The 16,902-nt window shown below is 35.5% G+C and overlaps 1 protein-coding gene across 1 annotated transcript in view; it reads right to left on the reverse strand.

Moving 5' to 3' along the window:
* LOC129577081 (pupal cuticle protein Edg-78E-like) overlaps positions 1-2,063 on the reverse strand; it is a 2,170-nt gene extending 107 nt beyond the window's left edge. Inside the window, exons 1-6 of the mRNA XM_055463543.1 lie at positions 1,828-2,063; positions 1,253-1,751; positions 977-1,166; positions 576-656; positions 238-442; positions 5-138 (exon numbers count right to left, since the gene is read on the reverse strand). Coding sequence (XP_055319518.1) covers positions 5-138; positions 238-442; positions 576-656; positions 977-988 — 432 coding nt within the window. The 5' untranslated portion in view covers positions 989-1,166; positions 1,253-1,751; positions 1,828-2,063. The remainder of the gene's footprint in view (positions 1-4; positions 139-237; positions 443-575; positions 657-976; positions 1,167-1,252; positions 1,752-1,827) is intronic.
* Between the last annotated feature and the right edge of the window lie 14,839 nt (positions 2,064-16,902).

Here is a 16,902-nt window from a genome sequence, read left to right on the forward strand (position 1 = left end):
GGGCGAATTGTTGTTGTTGTGGAGCAAATTGTTGTTGTGGGGCGAATTGTTGTTGTTGTGGAGCAAATTGTTGTGGTTGTGATTTGGCGCTTGGGTGAGTACGGATGTATTCGAGTGAACGGGCGATGGCTTCTGGCACTGTTAAAATAAACGTGAAACGGAAATGAAATCATTGGTTTTTTTTTCACTTTACACACGATTGACTCTAATGCAGTAGCCAATTGATCATAATTATACCTGGTGGTGGAGTTGGGATAGCGTTTCCAGTTGCACGGTAACCGAAAGCGTCAGCAACATATGACAATTGGATTTGAGCACCTTCTGGTGAGTACCAGGTGGCTGATCCTTGAGCATTTTGTCCACCTACACCTGATTCTTGTTGAGCAATACCGTTGCTGGTTTCAAAACCATATGCGTATGATCCGTCACCGGTGTTTGGTAGCTAGAGAAGACAATTTTATTTTATTCAATTGATTCATATTTCGATTGGAATTTTCATTAAGAAATGTCTATTCTTCTTTCAAATTTAATTGTTGTAATGGAACATAATGGAGAAAAAAATACGGTACACATACGTTTTTCAAGCTGCGAATTTCGCCTTGAGCATCTTGTTGGTTGGCTGCGCTGGCAACAGCGACCAAAGCGATGAATGCACACTGAAAAAACAACATGATTTCAATTATTTTGATTTATTAGCACTACGATTAAAACAAAATGCTGCACTTCAGATGGAAACTTCAATGCACTTTGATCGCAATGAATGTTGATGATATTTTGTCTTCTTCATTTTCATTAAAATTTCGTTAGAAGCAAACGCATATCGATCACAAGAGAAAAAACACGAGCACAATGAAAAGAGAAAAAAAATATTGTGAAGCACTTGTCCGTTGATTATTATTATTTCACAAAAATTAATCACAATTTTCTGCTCGGCTATTCCTTGGTGAATTCAATAAATCTGTCTCAACCCACTTACCAATTTGAACATTTTGAAAAAGTTTTGTTTTTTTTGGTTTGGTTTGTTGTTGATTCGATGAAATCGAACTGGATACTGATGATTGACTTGTGCTCTGATTCTCTTTTATACTAAAACATCCAATGGATATCCACACGTGTAATGAATGGCCGAAATTTTGGATTTGTCATGTACAAATCACAATTTTCGGCTATCATAGCAATTCGACCGCGAAAAAAGATTTGAAGAAAATCAAAGATCACAAGCATTAAGCGTTATACGACAAATTTAAATTACATTTAATAGATGCAGATGAGGCAACCTTTTCGCCACCGATTTGGGTATATCTGTAAAATGCGTACAACCTGTACACGGAACCGTATTCATTCGAAAAGACATCGGTCAAGAGATTTCGTCGTTTATACAAATTTGTCGGTGTTGACGGTCAATTCAAATGTGTTTGCGTGAGGTGCTCTCAATTCAAGATATGTGTGCGATACCTCCACCAAATATTTATTACATGCTTAACACGCGCATAGTCATTCACTTCATTAGCATTTGACATTACGGATATAGTAAAAAAAAAATTGGATACATGTATTTGTATACATTGATAAAACTTTGCCACAATTAACTGTGCTTGTGCTCCAGTATTTTCTTTTAGCGAAGGTGACCAACAGAAATGCCACGGATAATTAGAACCAGAAAACCAAGGAGAAAGAAACACGGCAAAATGCTAACAGAGAAACTTTCCTTTTCGGTTCATTGATTGCTTTATCGTACAGCTGGACAGTTCCTGACGAAGAGAGTTCAAAATAGGGAGTTCAAGCGGTTGTTACGCAAGTTCGCCCCAAATATCCTCATCTATTCACCTAAAAATGGATGAAGACGCTACATCGTCTAGGTTTAAATTATTCCAATTTCAACAAAAGCTATTTTTGTCCATCAGTTTTGTTACACTTTTCGATCGATACATCAATTTCTCACGTTCGTATAATATTCAAATCTATCGATTTCAAGTGGCTCTATTCAACGGTTTTATTTTTTCTTTATCGCGACCAAAATCGTGTCGTTAGATATGATAAATTTATTGCTGCATCAAAAACAAATTAACGTAAACATATTTTTTGACATATCCAAATGATTTTTATTTCCATTTATCACATGTGGCTTTTGTCACATTAAGATGTCATCAGGTTAATCGCTTAAGCGATCTGTGATTAAGCTTTTCTTTCGGTTATTTATTAAAAACGTTGTCAAAAATTAGCACTAAAATTAATCTCTTGATTAATCTATTGTTTTTTCTTTACACAGTGGAGCAATTTTAGAAAAGTTGAAGAGAACAAGACCTTGACTATGAGGGGGTGAAAGTGCACCTATAGCCGAAAAAAACCCTCATTGGGTTAAGTAAAATTTGATTTTGTCCTCTACAACTTTGCACAGACAATAATCACTTATCTCCTATCAGTTTCGCAAAAAATGCAAAGAATGATAAGAAGAAAAACCATGTGTGGAGATTATCTCTCTCTCTCTCTCTCTCTCTCTCTCTCTCTCTCTCTCTCTCTCTCTCTCTCTTTCGAACAATATTGCACACTAGTTTGTTCCAACGTGCCAAAAAAATCGAGTTAGTGTGTATATACAATGTACAATGCACACACTGATTGTCGTCCAAAAATCAGCGTGGCCCATGCATTTGTGATCGTCAACGAGTGTTACATACATGTACTACACACTCTAAATATGTGCAGGTGCACCACACTCATTGTCGCTCATAGATGTATGGGCCACGCTAATTTTTGGACGACAATTAGTGTGTGCACAACTACGTGTATTTGTATTTGAGTACAGTAACAGCCAACCGTAGCTCATATCTTCTATATATATATAAAGACAAGTTACTTAATGTGTGTCCTCAATGTTTGATCTACCAAGGTTGCTTTCTTCGTATACAAATACATGGGAAAGGTTTGACGTAAGACGCCAAGACGCCTCTACGCGTGGAATGCTCAAAGCTGTCATCGTACACATATTGAACACGAACATTGTCGTTTACACAATCGCACTCACACAAATGAACGCATCGATAGTGTCCGCTCAATATATGTACGATGACTGTTTTGAGTGTCCCTCGCCTAGAGGGCTGCGTGTCGTTTTTCTCCGTTTATTAAGCGATCTTGGATCTACTGGCTGAAGATAATCAATTTTTTTTTTTTGCGGTGCATTTGGGACCTCATAGGGATGGTTTAAAAAGACTCACCACGTGTGTTTGACGTTCCAATAAAAAAATATAGCCGCTTAAAAAAAGGTGTTATTTTCCCATAGTTCCAGGTCCCGGGTTTCCCAAAGTTTTTCGAATTTTTTAGTTTGAAAATAGCAGATTTTCATTGTATTATTTTTTCTCTGAGTTTGATATTCAATTTTTTTTTGTGAGAAATTAATAAAGTTGGTTTTAAAAAATTTAGAAAAATTTAAAAATTCCTAATTCACATATGCAGAGAATGCGTTGTGAAACGCACCGCGCGCGGGTCGCTCTCGTTTCGGTTCTATGGGTTCTATCTCGCTTCTTGATTTTCACAACGCATTCTCTGCATATGTAAATTAAAAGTTTTTAAATTTGTCTAAATTTTTTAAAACCAACTTTATTAATTTCTCACAAATTGAATAACAAACTCAGAGAAAAAAATAATACAATGAAAATCTGCTATTTTCAAAACAGAAAATTCACTCACAGAACCAATAATACGTGCCATTCAAATTTTCTGCCATTCCATCAATTTATGCCCAGCGAAGCGGACTGAGCCACGCTAATTATTGAAAAAAAAAATTGAATTCGCAACTCAAGTGGATCATTTCATCTGAAGATTCGGATGACGATCATCATAGTTTGAATCAATTATCTTAGGATCCAATTTACAACCAATTATAAATCAAACACGAAGATGATAACGATTCCATCGCAGTTTGAACAGTCTTTCATTTGATCAAACATAAAAACTAATTTGTTAGAATTAAACAGTGGTGATACAAATGATGTTAAATTAATCTCCCGGGTCATTAATCTCCCGTAAATCTCGACTGAAAGTGAGAAAATTGAAATAAAGATACAAGCTATGACATTCAATCAATAAAACTACCATCAAAATCTAAACGATGCACCCGGATTATAGATTAGATAGTACTTAGTGTTTTACACGACAAAACGTCTCTTCGCTCACCGAACCATTTGAATAGCATGGAATGATTAATTTGAGAAACATCTGAACGTATAAGGTATCATTTAATAAGCATGTCTATCCGCATTTCTTGAATCACAACTTATCCCTTTATTTTAAATACATAATTTGTATCCGGAACACACAAAAACTGGTAGCAACTGGTTGTTTTCGTATTTTCGTATTTCGATAAAAATCGCTACCAATCAGAGACTGAAATTTCAAATTTTCAGAAGATCCTGATTTTAAAAATGTTCGGGCATTATTACGAATAAAATGGATAGGAAACATCGCTGCATACAGTTATTCCAATGATAAAATATGTTGTTCCGTGATAATAATAACGTTATTACTAATAATATGTTATTATGATCGGATCATGATAACGGTTTTTTTTTTTGCATTAAATTTACGTTTTTCACAAAAATTATCACATTTTATGAGAAAACAATGGGAAAAATAAACCAAAGTGCACAGTTCCAATTCAATTCGGTCGTTTATCTAGAATAAAAAAAATTCAACTGTCGCAAATCATTTACAGCACGACTAAATCACTACATGTTTTGTTTCAAGTGTAAGGTTTTTTTCGATTGTATTTTTGGTACTTTTTCACACACTCTCTCAGCAAAATCATCGGATTTGTTCTCATTTAATAGACACAATAATTGCAAAATTTTTATTCTGAATAAATGACCGAATTGAATTGGAATTGTGTATTTTGGTTTATTTTTCCCATTGTTTTCTCATAAAATGTGATAATTTTTTGTGGAAAACGTAAATTTGATGCAAAAAAAAAACCGTTATTTTGATCCGATCGACGTTATTATGCTGATATTATATTATCACTATATCGGGAAATGAACAACTGTATCGGTGCAGGTTAAGAAACACTATTTGTTTTGTACATAATTCTGTGTTGGACAAAGATTTAGAAGAGTTAATTGAAAGATAATGTCCCAGTTGCAATTTTGCCCAAGACACTTGTGTGATTGCTTTGCCAAAAAAATTATGATCAATTTTCTCAGAGTGTTGAAAATGGCAGAATTTTTTTTTTTGATGCAGGTTGAGAATTCAAAAAAAAAATGTAATTAAAAGTGTAAAAATACGATTTATCTTCAAAATTATGAGGAATTCATTGTCCAATAATGCGTTTTGGAGCTACTCTGATTCATCAGATTCTTCGTCCATTTTCTCATTGAAAGCACAATCATAAACGAATCAATTTTCGTAAAAATTCCTCTAGAATTGATTTATATGCACTTAAATGATAATTCATAAACCAAAACAACACTAAAACGGCTTACATTGCAAAAAATATGTTTTCTCAACCTGCATTTTGATCGGTTTTTGAGCCAAAACTCACAAGTTTTATTCAACGCCAAAAAAAGCATAAGATCATTTTGAATTGTGGAGAGCAATGACAATTCTTAAAACACGCATCAATACAAAATAGTCACCTTATTAGCAATAATTGAAATCAAATATTAAAAAAAACATTCACGTGCTGTCATATAGTACACAAAAATCACGATTGCCAACCTGATACAGTTAAGACAAACGAATCGAGTTTGTATTTCTAGTGTGCAGTATCACATTTATGAAAAAAATAATGTTGATAAGTGATAAAATAATAGAATAAATTGACTCAACACCAAATTATGGTTTTCGAAAATAAAAAAGTAACATCCCGATTTTCGAATTAGTGAAGCATTTTTCAATTCGGGGAATCTCGAATCTGGCAGAAGATCCCGAAATTTCAGTCTCTGCTACCAATGTTACCGTTTTCGCGAGAAAATAAACCTAGAAAGAAATCAATCAGGGGTGTTCTTAATCATGATCAGTATTTAAAAATACCGTTAATCCCATTCAATTAAATCAAACAACGTAAATAGGTTGATCGAAGCGTTTGTGCAATTTAATCGCGTCGATTTGCATACATATTGTGTATTTTACAACGAAAAAGGTTAATCGAATCGGGTTGCCAATAGCCACATTTTTGTCGTATTTTCGATGCTGACCTGAAATGGACAGTTTGCTATTGAGAACTGGATTAATTAATGGAACTGGATTTGTTTTTCATCTAAAACGGCAAATTAGGAATGACGTAGGTTTCTTCTCTCATCAAATCAATCTTCGTCTGAATTAATTCCCTTCAACAATACGTTGAGTTGCTCATATTATGCGACAATTTAAATTAGATGAAGGTCGTATGTGGTGTTACTAAAATCAGCAGGAGCGCAGTTTATTCCCGTGTGCATGAAAGCTTTATCATTTTGTTTAAATAAAAAAAAAGCGTTGAAAGATTTTCAAAACAGAGCCAATATTTTGCTAACGAGCCTAAAACTCTTTCATTTTCAGCTTTTATCAATGGCCTCAAAAGATGTCGCTACAAGCTACTCTTACAAATTTTGGTCATCTGGTCATAGCTACACTGAAATAAATGGAACATTGGACCCACACTAATGCCATCTACCGAAACATAAGCCATAATACGTTGAAACTTTAAATTTTTCTGAGAAAATCAATCCTGTGAAATGAAAACACTTCAGCCTACATACGTTCGAAATGTGCGTCAAATGTTTTTGCGCCGTTTTTTCTCCTCATCTTCTGTTTCATTTTTATAGATGACTAAGATGATTGCGCCAAATCTAATACATATGATGATCGTACGATATGTGAGTAAAGTCTTTTGAGTCATTCGAATAAAAATGTTACGTAAAAAAAGTTAATGATATTTTGATTACGCAGCTATATACTAATCCAGTATCTCTGTCTTTGCAGTATCTTTCACTGCTTACGAAACGGCTTTGATTGCATTCACCTCATCATCAATATCAAACGCGAAGGAGGTTTGACTGTTTAAAAAACCGAGCTAAAAGTGTGAATGGTTACCAGCTGCCATTCAGAGTCAATTCTGAATTGCTTAGAATCCATCACATATATAATTAAATCTAGAATTCATGTGGCTGTTTTACTTGTTTCGTCCCGTTGGTTTTGCTTGTTGTTGTTCAGGCCGCAACAACAGACTGTTGGTTTTCGTTGTACGGACTCTTTCATTCTACGGTATTGCATCTGTGTGACTGTGTATCGTTCGACGGAATGGCTGGCGAACAACATTTGTTCAGAATTCGTTATATATCTCTATATACTTATAATATCAACTTTGTTGTCATCATCATCATCATCACATCGTATTCCGTTTTATTTTCTTGGCTCGTTTTCTTCTCCGTATTTATCGTATGTACTCTACATGCACACACAGTTATATCGCAGTGTCTCAGTGTACGATGGGCAAATGGTTTTGAATCAAAATTCATTGTAATGCGCTCCACATATACATTCGCTCACATCCACACTCACACGTGCCGTGCCGTGTCGTGGCGGTGTGTTTGTGTGCAAGAACGTGTGTATTGGTATTTGTAGCGATTTCTGTGAAAGAACCCGATTTGTAGTCGTGCTTTCCGTTCATTAAATCAACCGTAGACGTACGTATGTACGTCTTGCTTCACATTGCGTGCATGTATTTGCATTTGTATATGTGTGTGTGTGTGTGTGGCACTGTGTGAGCACATCGTCACAAAGCACATTCGAGTGAAGTCGATGAATTGCTTTTAGTCTTCGACTAAGCGACTGACGTTTGCCCTCTTTCTAGGATTTCATCAGTCTGTCGCTATTTTTTTTTTCGGTGGAAAAAATAAATACTAACTTTATTTCTGTGTTTCATTTTCAAACGGGCATTTATTGAACGAATTCTCGCATTAATACATGTGTGCAAAATTATTTGTTTCAATTGTTCGTACAAAAACACCAGTGAATCTAACCAATAAAAAACCCTAAGCAAAAGGTAATTGTTTTTGCAAACGAAAAGAAAACTATTGAGAAAGAAAAACGGCGAAGAAATAGAAAAAAAAAAAACAACACCGAGAGATATTGTTGTTCAATGGCTGAAGAGTCAAATTGTATTGCATTGGTTGAAACGTCAAAAAAATGAAGAAAAAAATGGCAGTGAGTAATCCAAACCCATTACAATACCATTTGAAATGTGAGTTTCTATTTTGAATTGTGTGATAAAATTCAATGCGATTTGAATCTTTCGTAAGTGGCTGCTCTTTTACTATTTGCATTTGCCCAAAATTGGATTCAGCCACCGAACTGAGTGTGTGTTCGTGCAAAAAAAAAAACAACAACAACATAAAATTGGAATTCCATTTACATTTGTAGCTCTTGCTCTGTTGCTCATTTCACGTGAAATTGAAGGAAAGAAAAATACATTTATTCAAAAGAAATAAAAATCGAAGAAAAAGAAGAAGATGAAGAAGAACTAAGTCGAAATAGAATGAAACAACAACACAGTGAACTAACGGCATGTCAACCAACTAGTGATTGTATACAAATTTACGGAATGTAAGCCACAAAGAGATAACTAATATAGTAACATTGAATAAATGAGACAATCATTGCCTTGTCAATATTGAGTGTCTTTTGGTGCGAGTGTCTGCCTCCCTGCGTATGTGTGTGTATCTCGGTGTACTGTGCATGAATTTATGTGAATCGAATTCATTTTTCTATTGGCAAATATTGTGGTATATGACGATGATGACATTAATAAGCATGTTGAAATCATGAAAATCAGAATCGTTTCTAATCTTCATTGCATTGCGCGCTATATGATGAAATTACATGTGCACACTTTGTGTGTGTGTTGTTTAATAGAATGGATTTTGTCCGAAAAAAACTAAGTATAATCCGTCATCCATTTGCATTTCCGAGAAATGTTTCTCTCTTTCCATTCGAAAGATTTTGAAATTTTGATGAAAAAAAGAAAGACAAAAGAAGAAATAGATTGAATGTGATCGACAGCATCGTTTGCACGGGTATTTGTCTTTCAATGTGCAATGCACCAACGGTTCATACCGTACTCTCACTACACTAGCAACAAATACACGTGAACACATTGAATTTTCCCGAACAGCAATAGCAGCAGCCGCCGTAGCAGCAGCAGCATAACGGAGCAGCTGCTCTCCGTGTGTGTCTCGTTTTTGTTTCGGCAGAATTTCATTGAATGAACCAGATAAAGAGACCCAAAGAATGAGACGAGGAAATTAAAGGCAAAATTGAACGAAGTGCACGTATTCATTTGAAAAGCATACGCATAGGCACAGGCACACACACACACACACACAAACACACGCACAGCCAACAATTAATGGCATTTACAACCAAATAACCACATTCAATGGAAACCAAATCTAATTTACCACGTCAATGGTATGTTTTGTTCAATTCCATTATTGACGGCAAAATGGTATTATCAGTTCGATTCGACCGGTTGTGGTGAGTCATTATGGTTCAGATTGAAGCACATGATGTGCTGAACGTGCGACATACCGCTATATCAATTTCAATCTAAATGATATTAAATTCGGAAAATCAATCGCTAATTGCCCATTTGGGCCTCTTAGCCATTTCTGGTCATATCTCATCAAATGGCACAAAAGTATTTTGAAAAAGCCACTTAATTGATCTGTTGAGCTTATGTGCCAAGATTTGATAAGTAATAATTAATGAGAGTGTGGCATAATTGCGGGGCAAAATACACGGATAGTCCGCTATTAAATTTTCACATTAAAAAAAAATGATAGCAACACAAAAAAGCAGTCCCAATAATGCATCAACAAAATTCGGTCATTTTTCATTCAAGGGTCTCATTACTGTGACAGCATATCAAACAGATGTCGCGCATGAAAATTTCGAAACGCCGCTGATTAAGTCAATCCAATTGATTTCATTCAGCTCAAGTTCTCGATCATTTTTTCAGCTCCTTGCATGAATATCAAGTGTATGTGTGTCCGTCCGTTTGTTCATAGGAAACGTGTTACCGAAAAAGAACAATTCAACGAAGGTTACTTCTCATATACGAGTGTCATTGTGCTCTTAGACACTTTTTTCCCTCCGTTTTCGCCATATGTGTGAATTCAAAACTCGAATTCGAATGAATATTTTTTAATTGTACGCGATGGTTTACTTCAGAAACATTGTATATTCAAATGCGCGTTAAGCACCATTTACAAATTGAATGCAAAAAAAAAGAATGAAAAGGCGAGAGCGAGAGAGAGAGGAAGCGAAAAAGAAAAAAAGCGCACGAGAAACACATAGAGTGAAGTCATTTTGTGTCACCGCATCGCGCATTCTTTACTTTATTTGTTTACTAAATATGGGAAGAAAGATAGATAGATATATAATGGCAGCAGCGTCGTTTATGTATTTGGCTTCTCTCTCTTTCTCTTCCTCTCTCTCCCGGTCTCCTCTGTTGCTAAAACTTTGTTTTATGAACTAAAATAAGATACGATGAACGAAAAAAAAAACTGTATGAATTTATGAATGGAATTACTCGCCCCGGTGCGACAGGTAACACGATCTATCGCACATACACGGAGTCAAGTTTATTTCGCTCTGGTGCTGTGTGGTGTGCGAACTTGCTTTGGCTCATTATTGTCGTATGCATTTCGTTTCGGGCCTTCTTTTGTTTTACTACACACATACTTTTGCTGTTGCTGGCCAACTGAATGGGCTTGCCAATTCCGTCTCGTTGTCTTTTCCAAGACAAAGCCATAAATGAAATTGGGATTAATTTGTAATAAAAACTGGATTTATTAGTATCGTAAATAGAGTTGAGATTGGCTTTGAACTTTAAAGAGAACAAAAACAACAACATCATGAAATACTTAAAGTTCTTTCTTTCTCCAGACAAAACGAGACAGTTAAATTTGTGCACAGGAAGCGCTTACTTAAATTCCAATCATAAAATCTCAATGCCATTTATTGGCAGTGCTAACAAAATAAACAGTAAAACAAAAATAAAACAAACTGGGTTTTATTTTCTTTGAAATTGAATGCGATGATAACCCATTTCGATTGCTGCTTGGCTGCAGATTTGATTCATTTTTCTCGTTAAGCTGGTCTGTGCATCTCTCATTGAGAAGGAAAAAAAAAACAAAAACAAAATAACCAACATCGTACTGGTTAAAGTTTGTCTCGCTTTGATCCCTCTTCATGCAAATCGAATCGATTTGGCATTGACAATTCGTCCTCTTTCATCCATCCGTTTTCTGAAAAGGAACATGAACTCTTTTTTTCTTTCTCTGCCCTTCTATCTATCTCTCGGCAAATGCTACCCAATTTCTGAAAACTGAAAGAAAAACACATCAAACTAACTCGGTTCGAATGAAAACTGGAAAATTCCCGAACATCATCATCATCATCATCATCATCATCGCTCATTCGCTCGCACTCTCCTCATCCGAAATGTGTTTTTATGAATTTTCTCGGTATTTTGGCTGTGCCGTGCACAACACACAACAACCGAAATTGAAATTTTGCCGAAAAACAAACATTGGAACATCGCTCTTTCGCTCTCGTGAAAGACAATAAAGGAGAGACGAAAATTGAAAACACATCTCTTTGGCAGAGCAGCAGAGCCCAGCTCTTCACAGAATTTCGGAATATACTAGCTGCATGTATCCATGTATATACTTATATATGTATGTATATTCTGTGTATTATTCTATTCGGTTTTATGAACAGTTCAAGTGAAAAATACAGAAAGGAAGACATAATACTCAAACGAACCGAAATGAAACATACGCAAAATGGGTAAACGAGAAAGCAAAACTCGACGAAAAGCCAACTCGATTTTTTCTCTTTTAACAAGAAAAGAAAATGAAACTGAACAAAAAACATACTATGGCAAAATACACGGAATACAAACGAATACAACGAACGAACAAACGAACGAACCGAAAAAAATATAAAGAAACGCATGGAAGATTTTTTCGTTTGTTGTTGTTGTTGTTGCTGCTGCTGCTGCTGCTGCTGTTGCTGGTTTTCTTCCATTCGTTTGTATCGTATCTATGTGTAGACATATAATCCCACGAAATTTTCGAATCGAACATTTCTTGGAAGTCACATCATAACAAAGCACTCAAATGCTTTATTTTTTTTTTCTGTAAATACCTATACATACATGTGTATGTATATACGCTGTACACATGCATGGTAGCGGCAGAAGCCGAGGAGAGCATACGACTAATTCACCAATCATCTCTTAAAATGGTCGATGTATTATTATTTATTCGTATTTCGTTTCTCCACCTCTCCGTTTGTTCGCTCGTTCGTTCATTGGATTTTTTTTTTATCTTTTACGCTGCGTATTATTTCCTATGTGTGCACAACGATCTCTTGTATGGAAACACCAGATTTTGGTGCTGATTACACTGTGAGCGTGCGTGTCACTTCTTTTTTCCAATATTTTTCGACTCGTTTTTTTATTTCTTCGTCTTTTTTTCTACTGGTGTATGAGATGTGTACATTACACAGGTCCGTATATATATAAAGATAAATACTTAAAATTATTGCACATGTATGCGTGATCACTTGTGATTGTGTCTAATGAAAAAAAAAACCAATGCAGAGCTTAAATGTGCATAATGACGTTGTCGTGTGCAACTCCTTGTAATGCAACTTGATCGGTAGGCTCATCGTCATTCAATTTATCATAGTTTTGCAAAAGAAGAAGACGAAAAAAATGAAGAAAAAAAAAAACCACGCATATCTGTACGTCTTGCACTATCTCTCCATACTGATCACACGGCCGAAGTGATTGGTGTCATAAAGACGCTTGGCAGTTTCTTCACCAATTCAGCGTATACAAATTTATACACAATACAATACAAATGAAGCTAATATTGAACAGAAAGAGAGAGAGAGAGAGAGAGAAGGAAAATAGCCAACACAATTCGACTTATGAAACAAAATCGCGTGCGCGCGCGTAAACACAAATTACTTTTTGCCAATAAACAAATGCAAAAATTCAGTAGTCCTCACGGCGCAAAAAAAGTGTTTTCCACGAAAACAAAGTTATCAAAATATTTGTATTAGTTTGCAGCCACCACCATTCTTCTCTTCCGACGGCGATGAACGTCTCTATTCGTTGAATACATTCCAGCGTTTACATTCGCGTATGATTGTGTGTTATTTTTTTCCACTTTACCAATTCAGTCGACACAATACACCACTTATTTAATGTGTAACCATCTATTCAATATAAATAGATACAAAAAAATGAAATAAGAAAAAGGAAAATACATATAAATTGCTAAATAAATTAAACCGTTGAATGCGTACGTAAAAATGGTTGTGTATTTTCTGGGTTTCTCTTTCGATTCATGGGTGTTCAGTGTTCACGCAGTTTAAGTGATACAAACAATATATTTTTTTTCTTCAGTACATCTGCACGGCGCATGCGATCGGCTTAGCTTCATTTTATTTTCTTCGTGTGATTTCCATTTCAAATCGGCGACGTGCACGTGTTGGAATTTTCATGGGGTTTTTCAAATAATTGAAATTTGTTTTCCCTCCCTCTCTCTTTCTCGCTCCGATTTCGGGAATTTAATGGATTTCAAATTAAATTAATTTCAATACGTCTCATCAACGGAACACATGCCGTTGAATTGAGACCGTTTGATACGGGCCAGAAATAGATTGAAACATTAATTCAATTCATATTGATTTTTCACCATCGGTTCGAAAAAATGATTCCATACGAATCCATTCGACATATGTTTTAGTTTCCATTGAATTTTATTTAATTCGATTTTTTTTTAATCGGCTATAAATATCTTTCCGCATTGGTGTTCTTCTACGGAAGACACACACACACAGTTCATACCCCTCAAACAAATCATTTGCGAAGAATGTGAGACATGCACGTTGCACATTCTGTGTGTTGTTGTTGTTATACGTTTTTTTTTTTACAGTTTCAGTCATCAGGTTTTGTGGTAACTGGCCGTTGGGTTCGATCACACCATGACTTAAAGCCATGCGATCACCCATTCATTTTTCTTGATTATTTCGGCGAATTGGCATAGCCAGAAGAGCAACACCAGCACCATCACCACCAAGAATAGGATGTCAAAAGAGAAGCGAAAAACAAGTTTGCCATTTATGAATTTGTGCTTTCTTTTATCGTACACACACGAACAGGATGAGAAGTAAAATACCGGTTGATTTGCTGCCGCTGCAGCAACGAATATAAAAAATGATTCATCATTTTCGTTTAATTGTTTTCGTTCCAAATATGAAGGGAAAAAAATATATGGTGAATTGTCGGTTGTTCACGAGAAAGTGAAGCAGATACCGTTTACGGTGGAATTTCACCATTTTTCGCATTTGTGGTATTTTAAACAGAAACCAAAAGAAAAAAACTTATTTCGATGGAATAGTAAACGGTTGGAACGACATTATAGTTCATTTCGGTCATTACTCATCGAATAAAACCACAGCGCTTATTTTTTGCGTAGAACACAGAACAGCCCCCACATGTGACGGTCTCTATTTTTCTCTCGAAACATCATGCCACTACAAACTATAATGAATATGGCTTCTCAGTATTCGGGTAGGTCATTTGCCGATAGCTGACTTCATTTCGATCGAATTCTGTAGAAGAAGAAAAAATCGTGACACGTCAAACATTCTAAATGAAATCGGCGAAAAATGTGCATATGCAAGCATTTCGCTTTACCATTCTTTTTTGCGCGTTCTTTATTTAAAGAAGTTTCTGCCCATATATGTAGGTGATAAAAAAAGAAATTATAATAATATCCGGCAATTTGCTAAACATAATACGGGCTGCTGCCACCACCGATTCAGCCGAGTTGAAGGAATTCATCGTCAAAGTAAACAACTTGTTCTGCGCAGTCCAAGTGGCCCATGCCTTATCAGTGAGACGCAACATATGTGATTTTATTTTTGAACCGATTTTTTCTACGTAGTACGCAAATTTGGCAGTTTGATCAACGTTTGATAGCCGAAAATTCTGTATTTCCGCAGAATGAATCAGAAAAGTTCATTCTTCGCAGACATTCATATCAGCAATTAATCAGTAAAGGTTTCGTAAAAAATGAAAGAATCAAAGCACATGGCCAGCATACATATCGTCGGATTCAATTTCCAAGTAACAATTAAACGAGGCCGAGAGAAAGAGGGACACACATAGAGAAAGTTATATACACATCCCTTGAGGCTGGAAACTCATTCTGATTCCATATCACATCAATTTCGTTTGTAAAATGCGCTTCCAACTTATTTCCTCCCGACTGACTCATAACGAATATGAAGCGAGATTATAAATATTCCACTGAAACTGCATGTTTAGTTCAAAGCAAAAAAAAATGTTTTTTTTTTAGTATTGTATTTTGTCGACAGCATTTATGCGCCGTATCTCTCTATCTATTTGTTTCCGTCTCACTCAATCGCTGGCCTGTTCCGCTTGGCAATAGTTTGATTTTCCATTTTCCACTCCATACAATTCAATTCATAATACGTACGTTTCTCCTTACAGCCGTTTCATTTGTGCAATTTGCGTTCGCGATGCGGAAAGCGCAATTGAAATTGAATTTCGTGTAAAATGACGTTTTTCCAAAACGAAATTAAATGTGGGAAATTTCTGAATGCAACTAGAATCGGCTTTCGTGTCGATATTGTATTTTCTTCTATGCGAAAGCACTCAATGTGCTTTGGTTTGTGTGCATTCTTTTATTCTCGTTTTTTGTGTGCATTAGATCGTTTCCGAATAATCATTAATGAATAGTCAAAAGTTGGGTGAATTAATTAAATAATGCAACAGGTTGAATGATGGATTACATTCAAAATGTTTCAACAAGATTTTTTTTTGTTTCTGTTCGATTGTTTCTATCATTCAATCACGGCACTCAACTTATTTTTTTTTTCGTGGAATTGTCGCTCAATTATAACTACTCTGTGAATTACATGATATATTTTCTGAATTATTATTGAATGGCTGGAAGATAATAAAAAAAATGCGCACACAAATGTTTATATGTTTCGTTGAATGGGACGACGGCACCGCGTACTCAGCACAGTCACCGTCTGTGCTATTCATGCTTTCATAATTAAACATCCTTCATTACAAATGACGAGAAAATAAACAAACAATAAATAAAATGAAATGTTCCCCTGAAAAAGCCGTAAATGCTGATATTTTATGGCACCACACAAAACGCAAACTATTCGAATTCTACCGAATGACTCACATCAGTCGTCTAATTAGAAAGAAGAAGAGAGATAAACACATACACACGCCACAGCACAGTCATAATAATTAAACAAAAAGCAGGGCATTCGCCAGAATTGATACATTTGTAAATGGTAATCCCTTTGGAATGGAACAAAGAAAATTCAATTTTCTGAATGACATTTTTTTTTGGAATATTCAGAATTGAACCACCTTAGCTTGGTCAAGAGAGTCAACGACACATCGGTTCTTAGTGTACACAGTGTGTTGGAATAATTTATGAATAAAATACAAAAATCGTGTGTGCGTGTGTAGAAAATTGTATGCATAGTAGTAGATAAATTCAACTTTAATGACCGATGACAAAGTGCAATACATTTATGCTAATTTTTATGATTATTTCCTTTTATCCATTGTGTTGGCAACAGGTAATCCTTCAAAGCAGCCAGAGAACACCAATTGGTCCATTATTTTGAGAAATGAGAGAGAATTAGACGAATATCTCTAGCTAATTGCCAGCCTCATTAGTCTCAAATAGCTATTGTTTTTTCTTCAAATTCATTGAACTGTTTTCGAACAACAATTGTCAAACCAGCAAGAGAGAGAGAGAGAGAGAGAGAGAGAGAGAGAGAGAGAGAGAGAGA

This window comes from Sitodiplosis mosellana, unplaced genomic scaffold, assembly GCF_009176505.1.
Source record: "Sitodiplosis mosellana isolate CC-2019 unplaced genomic scaffold, AAFC_SMos_1.0 Smas_scaffold_6197, whole genome shotgun sequence".
Taxonomy (NCBI): domain Eukaryota; kingdom Metazoa; phylum Arthropoda; class Insecta; order Diptera; family Cecidomyiidae; genus Sitodiplosis; species Sitodiplosis mosellana.